General features: G+C 42.5%; 1 protein-coding gene across 1 annotated transcript; it reads right to left on the bottom strand.

The window, feature by feature from the left end:
• Positions 1-4978: 4978 nt before the first annotated feature.
• tnfsf10 (TNF superfamily member 10) lies at positions 4979-17344 on the bottom strand. The gene is made up of 6 exons (XM_030078784.1): positions 17161-17344; positions 15374-15499; positions 8016-8061; positions 6913-7029; positions 5637-5875; positions 4979-5219 (listed from the first exon to the last, which is right to left on the bottom strand). Exons 1-6 carry the CDS (start codon positions 17266-17268, stop codon positions 5010-5012), a joined length of 846 nt encoding a protein of 281 aa, XP_029934644.1. The 5' UTR covers positions 17269-17344; the 3' UTR covers positions 4979-5009.
• Between the last annotated feature and the right edge of the window lie 267 nt (positions 17345-17611).

The raw sequence follows: 17611 nt of genomic DNA, 5'->3' as shown, positions 1-17611 counted from the left end.
TTACACAGTGTTTATCACCAGGGGGCAGGACACAGTGAACGTTAATAAGAGATCAGCTCTCAAAACAAACAGATTAAGCAGAAAATAATGTTCGTCATCAATGTTTTGCTCCTAAAATGCAAAGAATCCGGATTTTCCAGCCGTTTTAAACAATCCAGCTGTTTGTACTCAGCGTTTTCTACAGCTTGTCAGCGTCAGGGTCCATGCAGCTGCACGGCATCTGAGGTGAGTTCTCCCTTGTAGCTGCTTCTCAACACACACTTTCGGCCAAATGAGCCTTTCGCCACATGAGATACTTCATTAATCCCCCAGATGCTGTTTCACACGGAGGTCAGAGGTCAGGCGGAGACACACGGCACCACCTCTGCACCATAATAATCATAAAAAAAAGAAACAGGTGAGGTTTACATGTGACCTTGTGAACAGCGAGGAGATGAAGGTGTTTTAAGAGCCTGCAGAGCTCACGTTTCATCAGGAGTCGTGCCACGAATGAGGAAAGGCCGAGCTGAGGGGATTATCATCACTTTTATAGGATCATAATGTCACAAAATAACGATCCTAAGTTACGATCCTCGGCTCTGCGCTCCAGACTAATGACAAAAACCAAGCGGCTGCCAGCTAAAATGTTTCCCAATGTGACATCGAGGGAGTACAACTGGAAAGTTTGTCACACTTTATGTCAAAATGCAAATATCCAACCAAGATCAATGTGACTAAACAGATTTTTCAAATGCTGGCAAATATTGTTATATGTGGATATACCAAAAAACAAACAAACAAAAAAAACTAGGATCATTATAGTTTACCACCCATACTTCCAGTCCGTGCTGCTTCATTATGACCACAATTTTTCTGTATTTTTCTGCACTTTTGACTTAATTTATCACCAAATGAAATGGTGAAATATTGCCCCCAATTCCCCTCTTTCTGCTTGTATTAGTGCAGAGGCTGAAATCTTGATCTTCAGTTATTAATTATAGTTTTGCTTTTCTAAAATGTAATGATCAATACTGCAGGAAACGCTTTTCTTCTACATCAGTGGTTCTCCCTCAGAGTCACGAGGCCACGAAATGATAAAAACACAGGGGGAAGAAGAAAAAACATTTTTAAGATGCAAAATGATCATAACTATTTTTTCATGTTATTCATTTTCTTCCTGTGAAACACTGAGCAGTGTGAGCACTCGACGCCTCCTCTGATGATGAGGCAAATCAAACAAGCTGAAAAAAATCAGAACCAGAGAAACTTTATTTTGATGCCGCAGGAGGAAACTTACTGGACCAGCTGCTGCTCACACTCCCCACAGAAAAATATGTTTAAGCACAAGTGAAATTATTAGAAAAAGAAAAGGGAAATATGAAAAACAAGAATGTTTGCATTAGTATTTTCTAAATAAAAAAGTGCACTTTGAAAAAATTTGCTCATTAATCCTACAATAATATTACAAATATATCTATAGAGAGAAATTGTAAAAAATTGAGAAACTGCTGGCCGCTCTGCACCTGCAGCCCGTGACCACAGGCTGAGGGGGGGAGGAAACTTTCCAGAAAGTTTCCATCGGAAGTTAAGCTGAAGAATGCTGGAAATATTCCAAGTTGGAAGCTTTCCATGGGAATTTACGGGAATTAACTGGAAATGTGGGGTAATTTCTACAAACTGTCATATACAAACATAAATATATATATATATATATTATCGTAAGCAGACGTGTGCAAACTAATACAAACTTTAAAAATGACATTTTAGACTTGCATTTATTTGTGAGTTGAACTACGAATCGAGGCAGGAATTCAACTAAAATCTGTGTTAAATCTGGTTGTTTTAACCAAGATGATGCTGCAAGATCTTTTTTTTTTTTTTTTTTTTTTTTTTTTTTTCAACTACATTTAAGTTCCTGGTTACAGGCTAACCTGCAATTTTGCAAATCTCCAGTTTATTCCCGTTAATTCCCATGGAAAGTTTCCAACTTTGTGACTGACAAAACTAAACTCTGATCTGCATCATTTCGGGTTCACAGGCCTGTACTTTGCTCTCATGTCTTGCCACAAATCAGTCAGTTTTTTTTCTTTTACAGTGTCTTTATTTCACATATGTACACACAAACACTCGCTTATTTACATTCACATTTGGTTTCTGATTTCTGATTTAATTGGCACAGATATTTGGTTTTCTTGAGTCTCTCGGCTCTCTGTGCCGCGGCTGCCAGTGGAGAATGTTGCTGCACATGGAGGCCGTGCACCAAACACTCGCTCAGGATTCTAAATAATAATAAAAAACCCCTGCAGAGAGCACGGCGTGGCGTCTGCAGCACATCCACATTTCCATCATCAACTTTTCCACAACTTCTGTCCTCCTTTGGCCCTTTTTTAACCCAGATTCTGGTGTTGATGCTGAATGATTTGGTGCCGGAGTAAATCTCTTGCTAGAAAAACAATTTTTAAAAAAACAACAAAAAACAGACATACATTCATACAAACAGGAAATCTAGGTCAAAAGGTTACGTTGTCCTGTATTTTACACAAGCGCCAGAGCTCGTGCTGCGTTCATGTCCCGTTGGAGGACACAGGGCCTGACAACTTGAAAGAGTCATGATGGAAACACATGAACAATAGAGTTATTCATCATTTTAAAAACCAGCTATAATTATTGCAGTTTTATTGTCTTGGACGCCTAATATCGGTGGATTTACTGCAGTGTCTGCAGATGCGACGCCACGTGGGAAATATCAGAGCGACAAAAAAATCCTCCACACATCTTTGTGATTACCACAAAGGCTGACGTGAAATCAAATTTATGGTTAATCCAGCGCGACATGAATGCAGCATGAGAAAACCTCAGGGAGCTTTTGATGAATAAAAACACCAGCCGAGCCATTACCATGTTGTCATTTTTTACAGCTTGTCATGGCGGTATGGAGGTATGGATGCTTTGGATTGGACAAAACATCGTCGCCTCTCGCCTCCCTGTCCCGAACAACACAGAGGCCTCATGTCTGCGCAGTAGTCGTATTAGAGAGGGAAAAGAAAAATGTCCCAGCTGGTTATTTTGTTGTCATGCCTCCAATATGGCGGCGTTTCCCTCGTCACGGTCGCCTCCTGCTCTCTGAAAAGCTCTGGCTCTTCATCGAACCAAGAAATCCAGCGAGATATGTACACCTTACAACACACACACACACACACACACACATACACACTTTAAACCAGACTGGGATAGTCACGTTTTAGTTACACACTCATTTCTTGGAGGCAGGAGTCGTCTCTTTGGTTTAGTAGTTACGCTGCATCCGTTTAAACTCTTTAACATGAGACAAAACTCTATTTTCCTCAAGGGGGGAAACCAAAAAAGCACGCAGCTCTGTTTCCTTAAGCAGTGAATAAACGCTCTCATTGGTTTTGTTTGCCAACGACAAAAGGCGAGCTCTTCCTCTCTGCTGTTTGGTGACGTCTGAGACCGGAGAAACCAGACCAATGACACCACAGCCCGACTCGAACTCCCAGCTCGTATTGCCAAGGTTTATGACAGCTCAGTTTGTGTTTCCACGAGTCGCCGCTCATTTTTAAAGCTGAAAAAAACAGATAAAAAAACAGAAGTGGAAGATATGGCGGCATATCAGGGCCGTTGAGTGGGGAAAGAAGTATTATGGAGCCAGGGGCAGGTTGTATTCTGAAAAAAAAAAACTTTCCAAGATTAAAGTTATAAATTTACAGGAGAAAAACTTCAAAATTCTCTGAGATTAAAGTGGTAGATTTACAAGACAAAACTCACAAATTTATGAGAAAAGTTATGAGAAAAACCTTGAAAATTCTCAGATTATACAGCCACAAATTGATGACAAAAAATTTTTTCCTTACCTTTTTTTTTGGTAAAAAAAAAAAAAAAAAAAAAAAAACACACACACACACACACACAAGGAGCATATCCAAAAGTAAAAATGGAAGAAAACCTATTTTTCTGAGTTTTTTCTTGTAAATTTTTGACTTCATAATCTCAGAATTTTCAAGTTTTTTTCTCATAAATTTGTGACTTTTTTCCTCCTAAATTTACCACTTTAATCACAGAGAATATCACATAAATTTTTCACATAAATTTACAACTTTAATCTCGTAAATTCTGAGTGTTTCTCTCAGGATATTAGCAGGATATGCTAGTAATAGTAATATATTAGTAAAGGTAATTTTTTTCTCCCTTAAGTGGCCCTAATAATAAGTGGCCTTACGAAGCCTTGGGTTCAAAATGAAAAATGCGATGTTGTCATGCTAAGTTAGCAAAGTTAGCTCGTTAGCCTAGCCACCCCAACTCAAACTAGCCATATTAGCATGTTAGCGTGAGCTCCGAGCTTCCAAATGCATAAATATCATGACTGTGAAATCAGGAAGTCAATCCTGTCGACGTTTTTAATTTGTAGCTCGACTGCAGTTCCTCAGTTAGCTGCTGAAAAGCTTTAGCTCCGCCCACTGAGGTTTAAATCAACCAATGAGAGTATTTCTGCTTCCAAAGAGGAAAAAAAAAAAAGTTTGTTTAAAGGTGCACTTCGCAAAAAAACTGCCGAGGGTCAGTTTTTATAGTTGAGTCTAAATGGTTCTCACCTCCAACCCTACTGATAGCTCACGTGCTTTTGCCTCATTTTCTGTCAGTTGAGTCCAAACGGTCCTCACTTTAATCGCAATTTAGTATAGCGCACCTTTAACTAAAATCTGCGTGTGTCTCAGGCCGCCCTCCAACACACACACACACACACACACACACACACAGACACACACACACACACACACACTCAAATCCATGACTGCAGAAAATAACGTCAGTGTAAATTGCTGATTGGTTCTCACATATACAGACAGCACAGCCCGTAATCCAGTCAGGACTGTCTCTTCTCCACCCAGAAACCCAGTGGAAAATGTCCCAAAGTCAAAATAAAAATGTAAAGAAGTGACTCCTCGTCGCAGTGCTTCAATGTTCAGACAGGTAAACGGCGCCACCAGGTGGTCAGAGGCTGCGCAGGCCGTCCTCTAGCTGATGAGGAAGGCCCCGAAGAAGCTGCTCTTCTCGTCCATGTCCACGGCCGACGCGTTGCTGACGGTGACGAACAGCCGGTCCCCGGTGCTGAGGGGGAACAGCCCCCCCTGGTGGGCGGAGTGCAGGGAGAACTGGGAGCCCCGGGACCAGCAGGAGGTCCGGCTCGTCTTCATCAGCAGGATGGGAACCGGGTAGGTGGTCACCTGGTGGGAGAGGGAGAGGAGGGAGAGGAGGGAAGTCGGATATTCAGACAGGAATATTATTAGTTCAACCCAAGAAACAAGAACAAAGGACAAACAAATAAACTTAATATTATTATTATTATTATTATCAATCTGTCACTGGCACTTTTATATTTTTCTTTTTCAATCTTGTCTTTTAAAGATTATTTTTGGCATTTCTGGGTTATTTGATAGTCCCAGTAGAGAGAGTTTTTTTCTCATAAATTTGTCTGTTTTTTTTTTTTCTCATAAATGTAGAGAATTTGGAGCTTTTCTCTGACTTTTACCCCCCTCCTGTGGCTCTTTAGTTTTTTCTCCCTGCTGTGGCCCTAATATGCTGCCGTAGAAACCCACGGTACAAGGAGGACAGGTGACCCGTCACGGCGCGGCGAGCCTCACCTTCTTGTAGACGTACTGCAGCAGGGGCTTCCCCCGCTCGTCGTCCTCCTCGGCCTCCTCGCCCTCCTCCTGCAGGGCGTGGCTGTGTCTGAAGTAGGTCTGGGCGTAGACGTAGTACAGGCCCGGCTGCGGCACCACCAGCTCCCCATCCACCAGCTGGACGTCCTGCAGGAAGGCCAGCCCCTTCTGCCCCTCCCACCACGAGATCTTCTGGCCCTGCACCCGCCGCCCGGGAGACACTGGGACACACACAAACACACACACACACACACATGGTCACAAACACTGCCTGTGAAAGCCGATCCACGAGTAGACGCTGTTAGAAGCCGACTCTTGATCAGGAGAACAACATCAACAAAACTCAGATTTGTTTTGGACTGTATGCACACTTTTGAGCTGCAGATCGCATCATTTTTCAGTAAAAAAACAAGATAAATATAACTTTGTTTTGCATTTATGCAGGAAAACACTTAAAACAAGGAGACTTTTCCCGTGGTCGGGTTTTTTCCATCATCATATTTTACACAGAAGCCAAAGTGCTCCCAAAAATGTGATGTTTAAACGATCCAGAGAGTGAAACTATGAAAACCAAACTCAAATGTCTCTGAGCAAACGAGCTACCAGACCGCTCTACGTGCCTTCTGACATTTTCACACCAAAACTGCAGCCGTAAATTAACAAACATGACAGCAGAGAGTGAAACTACCACAGTAACCTGCTCTGAGTGAGAATAAACAGACAGTATGGGAAAAGGCTGTGCGGTGGGCTGTGGGATGTCTGCACACAGAAAAACAAAGGTGCTAACTGCAACCAAAATGGGTTTTTCAGGGTGATGCCATAGAGGAATCATTTTTGGTTCTACAAAGAACCTTTTAGCAAGAGGTTCTGTAGAGGTTCAGAGGCAAATGAATGAGAAATACCCACTAACATGCTTTCCAGATCTTTTTTTTTTTTTTTTGCACTGATTAGTGTCAAAAAGCAGAGATTTACACTTAAAATCCAGGAAGATCACATGTTTTGTATTTCATCATATTTCATATTTCATCATCAGATTGCACTGAACATCAGTTACCAGCTGGAAAGTTTGAGCTTCTCTTTTCTTTCTGTACAAGTTTGAAAAATGCAAGTAAATGTACAAATCATCCTTTACACTGGAGGTGGGGCTCACTGTCCTTGAACACAGTTTGTTTCTCCAGCTGAGCAGCAGCTTGTTACTGAACTGGAGGTTTAGTGAGATAAACTGAGACCCGGCACATTGTTGTATTTCGTTCCTCACCTCCTCCCTCTCGCTCCACTTTGGGCACGAAGCTGCCGGTGACGTGAGCGGCCACTTTGGGGCGAGGTGAAGCCCGGTCCTCCATCACCAGTGAGGGCAGCACCCGGGACACTTCATCTGCCGGGGCGGAGAGGACGAAAACCGAAAAAATACTTACAAGACTTCATGGTCACATTGAGGAGTTTTACAACAAAAGGAGCCACAAAAAGACTGATGGAACAAAACCAGTTTTTAAAGGACTGGAAAAAATCACACAGAAAAACAAAGGTGCTAAATGGAACCAAAGATGGTTCTTCAGTGTGATTCCATAGAAAAAACATTTTTGGTTCCAACCTTTTAGCAAGAGGTTCTAACATTAACTAATTCTGTACTTTACAGAACCCCCAAAGGTGCCTCAAAGAACCACCAAAAAACAGATCCTTTAAGAGCCATAAATGGTTTTATTAACAACTTTTGCAAAAATAGGTTCTTTAAAGAACCATTTGATGAAAGTTCTTTGTGGACCCAACTGCTTCAGTAAAGAACCTTTTTTTTTAAAAAATGGTTCTTTTCAGAAAATTTTTTCAGAATAAAAGCCTCTCTGAGTGATTTAAATCAGATGATTGTGTATCAGGTTGAAAACCAACATGAACATGTTGTTGTCCGGTTCTCCACGTTCCTTGTTCCTTCACTGGGTTCCAGACAAGCTATTAAAAATGTCAGCTGTGACGCTGTGGCATTTCTCCCTGTTTTCTGATGGTTTATAGAGCGAGACATTAATCCATTCACTGAGGAAATAATCTGCACATTAATCCACAAGGAAAAGAATTGTTAGCTGCTGCCGCCACCAAATTACTCCAATAAACATGAAGAACCTTTAGCACTTTAAAGAACCACAGAGAGTGTGTGAGGAACCAGCCCCTAAAGAAAGAGGTTCTTCAGCTGCTGATGGTTCCTTACGGAACCAGAGAGTGTTTGGTGAAACTATTTCAGAGGCAGCAGACACTGTGGTGGTCTGAGAACCTGAGAACCTGAAGCTGTGTGTGTGTGTGTGTGTGTGTGTGTGTGTGTGAGTGAGTGTGTGTGTGTGTGTGAGTGAGTGTGTGCATGTGTGTATTCCTCACCTCTGACAGCTGAGGAGATTTCCCGGTGGTAACGCTGCGACAGAGACTGCAGAGGAAACAGGAAACATCAGTGCTCCTCACATCTCAAACAGCTGACAACAACCTGCCTCTGACCCACAACAAAATGTGTTTTTTGTGTGTTTAAGGTTAGTTTACCTCCGATTATTTCAATATATGTAAAAAAAAAAAAAATACTGTGTGGTCTGTAAAGGTAAACGGTGGTGCAATAAATCAGAGGCAGCATGTCTGATGAGTTCACTTTCAAAAACAGATCAATGCCATTTCTAATAAAAAAAAAAAAAACCTACAACAAATAAACAAAAAAAAGCAAGATGAGATTTGTCTGTGACGCTTCACAACTTTCAGAAACTAAAATCCTAAAATTTTGTTTGTGACAGCCTATCCTGCCGATGTGAGTCAGCCCAGCGGTTTTCGGGGCCCCCAATACATCATTTTAATTATTATAAATATAGTTTTCTTGTCTTTTTTTTGGTCTAATTTTCTGGTATGATTTTGTTGTTTTGCGTTTTGGGTGGAGAAAGGCTGAGTTGGCAATATCTCTCATGTTTTTGAAAGAAGTGAAATGAATTTGCTTGGGTGTTTGCTCAGGTGTCTCTATGACATGAAAATATCTACATGTGAGCGTTTTAACATGACATTTTAATCTCACCATTTTGAATTTATTGAACAGTTATGACATCTAGACAGTTCTATGATGAACACAAAGCAACATATCTCTTCACATCCACACACTTCAGACGGGGCTCTGAGGGTTCGGGATAAAAGAAGTGTGAAAGCCCCTGCACCAACACACTGCTGTGCACATGAATACTAACACATGAATAATAAAACGTGTCGGTCGTTTGCTCGTCTTTGGCTGCCGGCAGAGGAAGTTCACTGCAGAGGATAAAAAGGTGCCTTCAGGTTCAGATTGTGTAATATCCTACTCTGGTATTCAGCCCCGCTCCAACTTCCGTGTGTTTCCACTCGCTGCACCACATGTGCTGGCAACACAGAACACACACACTGCCAAGCTGGTGATGAGCAGTCTCCTCTGAGCTGGACCGGCTGTGAGTCTGTCCACTTTCATTCAGATGGACAAACACAAAGGAAACAGATGAGCTGTAAGGAATAAATTCCATACAAGTGAGAGAAGCAAACGCACTACACTACTCACAAAAAGTTAGGGATATTTGGCTTTTGGGTGAAATTTATGGAAAATATAAAAAGTTCACACTACAGTGATATTATATCATGAAAGTAGGGCATTTAAGTAGAAGCATACACTGGTGATTTCCTCATTTCAAACAATTTCTTGAAACAAAAGCCAACAACAGTGGTGGATATACCACAACAAAAAATGTCAGTGTCAATAACTTGTCATGTGCCCTTGAGCATCAATTACAGCTTGACAACGACGTCTCATGCTGTTCACAAGTCGACTTATTGTCTGCTGAGGCATGGCATCCCACTCTTCTTGAAGGGCGGCCCTCAGGACATTGAGGTTCTGGGGTACAGAGCTCCGAGCCTCTACACGGCGACTCAGCTGATCCCATAGGTTTTCTATGGGATTCAGGTCTGAGAAAGTGCAGGCCACTCCATCTGAGGTACCCCAGTCTCCAGCAGCCGTTCCCTAATGATACGACCTCGATGAGCTGGAGCATCAAACACCTGATGTGAATTTTGCCGTTAAACTCCTTGTTAGAGAACAGCAACTTGTGCAAAAAGTACTGAACATTGAACAGTTGGACATGTGCATTCAAAAGTTTACAGAAGGTCACATTAAGTTCACCTGGAAAGGTTATAATGCATTTTAGGTTCATCCTGAAATTTCACCCGAAAGCCGAATATCCCTAACTTTGTGTGAGTAGTGTATATGGACAGAAGTACTGGGCCACACCTCTTAACCAGTGAGTTCAGGTGTTTCCGTCAGTCCCGTCCCCACAGGTGTGTAACCTCCAGCAGCAGCCATGCAGTCTGCATTTCCCAACATCAGTGACAGAGCGTCTGGTTCGAAAGAGCTCACTGAGTTCCAGGTGCTGCTGGAATAGTGATGGAACAGGAAGCCACCGCTGCAACAAGTCAGCTGCTCAACTTTCTTCCCTCCTAGATATTCCACCATCAGCTGGAAGTGGGATTATTGCAAAGTGGAAGCGTTTAGGAACTGCAGCGACTCGGCCACCAGGGGGCGGCACCACGTAAAGTTACAGAGCGGGGTCGCCGAGCGCCGAGGCTCATAGTGCGTAAAAGTGTCCGACGCTCTGCCGCCTCAGTACCTGCAGAGCTCCAAACCTCCTCTGGCATCAACATCAGCACAGAAATATTTAAATCTTCAATCAGGCGTCTCTATGTGGCGGTCTGATGGACGAGTCTGGGTTTGGGGAACGCCAGGAGAACGTTCCCTACCTGAGCGCATTGTGCCGACTGTGCAGTTTTCTGGAGGAGGGGTCACGCTGTGGGCTGGTGTTTCTGGACTCGGCCTCGGCCTCGGCCCCTCAGCTCCACTGAAGGGAAATCAGTTTCAGCTCACCGAGACATTTTGGACAATTCTCTTCCAACTTGGTGGGAACAGTGGCATTTTTTTACACATTACCCTGTACCTCAGTAGCACATGTCTGGTAACTTTGGAAACCTCAGGATCTCCTCTATAACTTAAAATAAAGTTCTATGGGATATCCACTGAATTTCATGCAGAAATTAAAAAGCAATTTAAATGATGATGATGATTTTTTTTTTTTTTTTTTTTTTTTTTTTTTTTTAGGTCTGTGTGCCAAACAAATCTGTTTTCTAACATGGAGAATATGATTTGTGGGTGACAGAATCATCTCTTGCTATTTGGATATTGCTCTGGCCAACTTGCCATTATCAGGAGAAAAGACTCGCAGAATGAGTGATGTCTTTTAAATCTCTTCTTAAAACTTTATTTTAGTGCCTCTTTATCTCTTTTTATTCCATCATCTTAATTTCCTGTTTGAGCATTAAATCTTGATTTTACCTTCATTTGTCTCGCTCTTGTTTGGCTTTTCTGTTGTTATTTTGCTCTCTGGTTATTCTGCTTCTGCTTCTGTCAGTCAAAGCTCTTTGTAAACTCGGACTGTTTTCAAAGCTGCTTTAACTAAAGCTTATTATATATTTTAATCCAATGCACAATGAGGCATTTTCTACCTAAGAATGGCTGTTGACATTTTCAGCATCACGTTTACTGGTGTCTCTACCAGTATATTTATTTATTATTATTTACGTGTATTTTTCCTTTTAATATTGTTGTTGTTGAAGAATACATGGTTGGAGGAATATTGCTTACATATCACATGACCTGCATCAGCATTTTTTTTTTCCTCCCCCATTTTGGTAATGTTATGTTTGTCGAAGAAAAAAAAACTGCATATTGCTTTAATTGGGCATTGTCTGTCCAGTGGAAACCGGAATATAAACAAATTTCGTTGCAATTTCCAGTGGCCGCCAGTAGAGGTCGCCAAAGCTCACAGATGACTCAATAGCTTCTTGATAGTCTTACAGCTCTAAACTCTCTTAAAGGCCCAAAGCAGCTGGACTGGACTGAGCCACGGCAGCGTGTCTGTGTGTGTGTGTGTGTGTGTCTGTGTGTGCATGCTATATTTACGCAGCAAAATACCCGACTGGAGCTATTTCCTACAAGGCATTTTTAGACAGCAGCAATCACAGAGGAGCAGAACGCAACAAAAACAAACTGCAGGCATAAATAGCGCCTAAAGGAATGAGAATAAATTGTGACTGTGTGTGTGTGTGTGTGTGTGTGACTGAGTGTCTGAATGTGTGTGTGACCGGGCCAGGTGAGTGCATTCCTGCGCTGATTAAACCACACACAGGATCACATCACATCTCCACTATGAAGGAGTCCATTGTGCATCTGGGGAAGCAGACAGTGATGTGGGATCAGCTCAGCTTCTCTTTCTTTTCTTTTTTCTCTCTTTATTTTCCGCTTAATAAGCTGCGTTGAGATTAGCAGCACAGGAAGCTTCTGATAAAAAATAACAATGATAATAACAGTAATTCTTCATGGCCTGTCCATCGAGGTAGAGCCACCCTAACCTCCGCCTCAGGAGTTTGTCCCGTTGTGGAGTTAAAATTCAAAGTGAGCCTCTCGTTTGTTTGAGGGGTTCATTTTCAGTGAGATTTGGGGTGCAGGGTTAAAGGACCAGTCTGCCTTCTTTTTGTCTCATTCGTAACTCAAATCTGTGATGAGAGGATTGGCACCGAAATCATGTCGGAGTCTCCACTAGTCATTTCTGTCCAATGCACATGTTAACACTTTAGCGTTCAGCCTGTTGATGAGAATCATTAGAATTTCGCAGTCCATTAGCCTCGCCAAAGTATGAAGACATAAACCTGTATAAACCTGTTAATAATCCAAAGGTGGAATGGAATGAAGGTCCAGCAGCCGCCTGCCCGCCTTCGCTCCCTCTCTGCACCAACAAAACAAGCCTGTTCTTGATGGATGTGCATTTTTAAAAGTGTTAAATTCGCTCAGCTGAAGTGTTTCGTTTAAGCGGCGCAAGTAACGGCATTTTTAGCAGAACAGTATTGACGTAATGTTGCCGAAAAAGACTGGAGATTAGAATGAGATATCAGTATCAGAGATATTTTACTGATCCCCCGAGGGGAAACTGGATCGTTGCTCGAATTCTCAAGAGAAGAATATAAATAAGTATAATTGAAACTGTAAGGAGTAGAAGTACAAGAAATAAGGAAAATATGCGTATTAGAAATTTATGGGGGAAAAGGTATGTGCATGATGTAGAAATATGTGCATTAATCCTACTTTGTGCATTAATCTTAATTTTTAAAAAGGAGTGTGCGTTATGCAGAAACATGTGCATTAATCCTACCATAATATTACAACAATAAATACAGATATAAGAAACTGCAGCACTATTAAATTACCGTAAAGTCCGACAGGTATAAAATTAATGCTACAGTAAAACAGTTAAATGAAGAGTTACATAGTGGAAAATGGAACCACTTTTAGAGTAATCTGATTACAGGAACTCCCAACGCTGAATAACACAAACCATAATCTGTCCATAATGAGTAAACTCACTGCAGGAGGAAATCTGCTCTTAGCAAACCGTACGCTGAAGGGTTTCAGAGCTTAAACACCTCAGAGACGGGGACCATTTCTGTGACAATCCTGCCTTCAGATGTTGGGGAAAGAGAGTGTGTGTGTGTGTGTGTGTGTGTGTGTGTGTGGAGGCGGGGGGTGACCTCGGGGTCAGACTACTAATTTCCGCCTAAGTGACCCAAGTTCAAGTCCAGCGTGACGCAATGGTGCTGTTCATTTTTTTTGCAAATGTTACCATAAACAAATGTTTTTTATACCTTCCCCTAACCTTAACCAAGTGGTTTTATGCCTAACCCTAACCTTAACCAAGTGGTTTTATGCCTAACCCTAACCTTTCCCTAACCTTAACCAAGTGGTTTTATGCCTAACCCTAACCTTAACCAAGTGGTTTTATGCCTAACCCTAACCTTTCCCTAACCTTAACCAAGTGGTTTTATGCCAAACCCTAACCTTAACCAAGTGGTTCAATGCCTAACCCTAACCTTAACCAAGTGGTTCAATGCCTAACCCTAACCCTAACCAAGTGGTTTTATGCCTAACCCTAACCTTTCCCTAACCTTAACCAAGTGGTTTTATGCCTAACCCTAACCTTTCCCTAACCCTAACCAAGTGGTTTTATGCCTAACCCTAACCTTAACCAAGTGGTTTTATGCCTAACCCTAACCTTAACCAAGTGGTTTTATGCCTAACCCTAACCTTTCCCTAACCCTAACCAAGTGGTTTTATGCCTAACCCTAACCTTAACCAAGTGGTTTTATGCCTAACCCTAACCTTTCCCTAACCCTGTTTTTTCTTGCTGAAACTAATGAAACTGGCTGAAATGCCGCCCTACATGATGTACAAGACATTACGATTAAAAACATATTTGTGACGTCAGGTACAAACAACAAAATACATTTACCCCTAAACGTAATTCGGAATGCAGTTCAGTTATATGGAAACGGGTTTCCAAACAACCAAGTTCACGTTCACATTTTCCTTAAAGCCTTTAATCCCAGTCAGAGTCTCGCAGGGTTTCACACACCCACAGCTCGTAGGAAACAAAACGACACTCCCTGAGCTGAACCGGCATCGTGGGCAAGAGAAAAAAACACAACTCCGAAAAACACAAAGGCAAACAGGAGAAACATGGAAGAAATCTTGGATGACAGAGAGAGAGAGGGGGAAGTGTTTTCCCGGCCGAACAGGAGAGGGACGGCTGCCAGAGCGGAAATTAGAGCACAAAACGATTTGAATGAAAGCAGGAACCAAGAAGTCAGAGTTTCTCCTATAACCATAAACCCTAATTCTCACTTTGGAATGTTTTCCTCATCTCTCTAGCCTCTATTTCTGAGACACACACACACACACACACACCAAAAAAGTTCTGGTTCTCGAACCTGAGGTGCAAACCGAGGAACCGGCCTGGGTTTCGACCGGTTTCTGCAGCGGGACTGCTGCGAGGTCGGTGGTGGGCATGGTACAACAGGCGGAGATGCTCTGTTGTCATGGTAACCCACATAATCTGAGCCTTGCAGGGTTCAGATTGAGAATTATAAACTCTAACTTGTTTTTTTTTTCTTGTTTTGTTTTTTTTCTTGTTTTTATTTACAGATGTGTTCGCAGGTGTGAGGGAATCTCTGTTTAATGTTGGCAAAAACATTTTTATCCAGTTCGACAAGTTTTCCTGGAAGTCGTCTTCATCTTCCCCTGCAGAGCATTAAGACACGCCCACTCGGTTTGCACCTGAGAGCGACTTTTTTCTGGTTCCTGCTGAGAACCGGCTTTTCCGTTCGGGAACCTAATCGGTATTTGGTGGAAATGCAAACCACGACAGAACCAGTTCTTATGCAGAATTATTTTAGTTTTGCATTTATTTTTCTTTCTTTCTTTCTTTTCCAATTCAGTTTAGTTTCAATCAGTTTCCAAAGTGGGTTTGCTCATTCCAGTTTTGTTTTTATTCTTTTAAAAATGTTTAGTTTGAGTTTAGTTTTTCTTAGTTTCCATGTTAGTTTGAGTTTGTTTTTTATTCTAATATGGGGGGTGTTTGTCAGAAAAAATATTCCAATCCAACCTTTGGTTCGGGAAAAGGTTAGAATATGTTTAAGGTCACAAATAAAATTAGATTTATATTCCTATTAAGATAAATGTTCCAGTTCAGCATGAAGCGATGGGGGTCAGGGTTTTGGATAAGGGGGTTGGCAATGAAGAAAGCCAACGAAGGCCTGTATAGCGACACAAATGTTTCTGTGTGTGTGTGTGTGTGTGTGTGTGTTACCTTCTCGATGAGCAGGTGCAGCTGCTGGGTGACCTGCCAGCATGGATCCCCTCTCACGGCCGGGACGCTGCGCAGGTCGCTGCCGGTCAGACAGGAAACGCTGCTCCTGGCGAACGTCTCCTTCATCTGCAGGGAGCAGAAAGTCAAAGGAATCATCAAACAATTAAACAGTGAGCCTTTCTGCATTTCCAATCAGACGGGCCTCCCGTGATGTTATTCCTGGCTTCCCTTTACTTCCTTTTGTTTGGCTTTGAGGTCTTTGCCTGTGGCCTGCATGTAGACGACAAGCGTGGTTTTCCCACTTCTTCTGTTTTTTTTGTCAGGTTTTCCACCTTTTTAGGAAGATATAAAGCTTTAGAACACAAATTCACAGAATATTTCATAGGATGTCACATCAAACTGGCATGAGGATGTGTTTTTAGCCCCTTAAACTCACTTTTTCACCCTAAAATTCTGCTTAAGTAAAGTTAGAAAAACCATATTTTCCATATGGCAGGACAGTGTCACATCCATGTTTTGTCACTGAACCTTCATCACACTGATTCTGAGCGAAATATTCAAAGCCAAGATGCCGTTGTATTGTGGCTGCAGAACTACATGTCTTGTGCCTCATTTTTATTCACATTTCCCTTGAATTCAGCAGGACATGTTATGGATCTTTGGAAACTTTGAGACTTTAAAATAAAGTTCTGTGGTTCTGAACAACAGTCAGCCACGCAGCGTTTGCCAAACCAACCTATGAGAGCTGTGGAGTTGAAGAGGGCAAGGTGAAAAAAGTACACCCTTTTCTCAAAATAAAGTAGTTTTTTTGTCTATGCTTTCCTTGTGAAGATTACCAACTGAAGCCACAACTTGCCAGCCTTTTATTTACCCCTGCATGAAATGACCAAATGTAGCCATGACTCACTTTAAAAAAAAAAAAAAAAAAAAAAGTCAACCTGGAAACAAAGTCAGCACAAGTTCTTGGCATTCATCCCGGCTCATTTTTCTTTCTTTCGCCTATTTCAGTTTGCAGCTCCCCATATACTGCATCTGGTCGTTAGGTAATGATTAATTCACATAAACAGAGGGAGAGTTGTGTTGGACCGAGTCCAGGTTACCAAAGGACACTGGCTGCACCAACACAAGGCAAAACTAACAAAGCCAGTCCAACACACACAGCCAGCCGCGGAGGACAGGGCAGAAACGAGCTGAACGGCCTCTGCAGACAAGACAAAAAGCCCCGGACAATTATTGCTGATCATAAAAAACAGTTTGTGATCCAGCCCTTTACTGGCACAGCTGTTACTTCCTTGTGTTGCGCTTAACCCAGATACACGCTGTCCTCTTCCTCGGCTGAGCAAAGACAGAAAAAAAAGTACCTGGGCTGTGTTGCATTGTGCAAAAATGCATCAAAGTGCACTGAGAAAAATAGCCTCTGTTTGCTGTATTGCCCAAAACCGTACATTGCATTAATAAAGAAGGTATTGTATGTGGACTACATTAATTGCATTGTGCACTGGAGCGCAGCAAGAGCTCTAGAAAACGAGGTCAGAGCATTTTGAGGACTGTAATCATTGGATTACAGAGCAAAAGACTGCAGGGCTAATCATTACGTTTTAAAGTATATTCTAGGTCAAAGCCAAGTCCATTTTTTGTCAGTTTTTGTTTTTGTTTTGCCCTCAGAGGCACAGCGGCTCTCCCCCCTCGCTGTGCGCACTGGCGATGCGTAAAAGCCGCCACACATCTCCAGTTCCCTTCTCCATCCGCACCGGACCAACCGGACTCGTTTCCTCCGGGTTCCTTACCGAGTTGAGAGCCGTGGTGAAGTGCAGCACGGTGATGGTGACGACCACAGTCTGCAGCAGCACCGCCACCAGCAGCAGAACCCCGAGCTTCGGACCGGAGCCCGTCATAACGGCAGACCGCCGTCCGGTACCGACGCGTCCCGTTCCGTCCCGTCCCGACCCGATCACTCCCGTCCCGTCCCGCTTCCAGACTTCAGAACAAGAACAATAGCAGGGAGCTGAGTCCTGAACTTCAACACCCCCGCCTGCACGGAGAGGAGGGCGGGGCCAGCGTCAAGAATAAGGACTTTTTCCCCCTTTGAATTTCTGACGGAGGGATTATTGTTTCGTTTTGCGCTGAAAAAACACAGATAGCCGCTGTGGGTTTTTATTGTCAGAGACCTTATCTTGGTTGGCAGTCCATGCTCTGACCCATAATGGTGGAAAACAAGGAAACATCAGATTATGATTA

Source organism: Myripristis murdjan, chromosome 20, assembly GCF_902150065.1.
Source record: "Myripristis murdjan chromosome 20, fMyrMur1.1, whole genome shotgun sequence".
In the NCBI taxonomy this organism is placed as follows: domain Eukaryota; kingdom Metazoa; phylum Chordata; class Actinopteri; order Holocentriformes; family Holocentridae; genus Myripristis; species Myripristis murdjan.
This window is presented reverse-complemented; position numbering and strand designations above follow the sequence as displayed.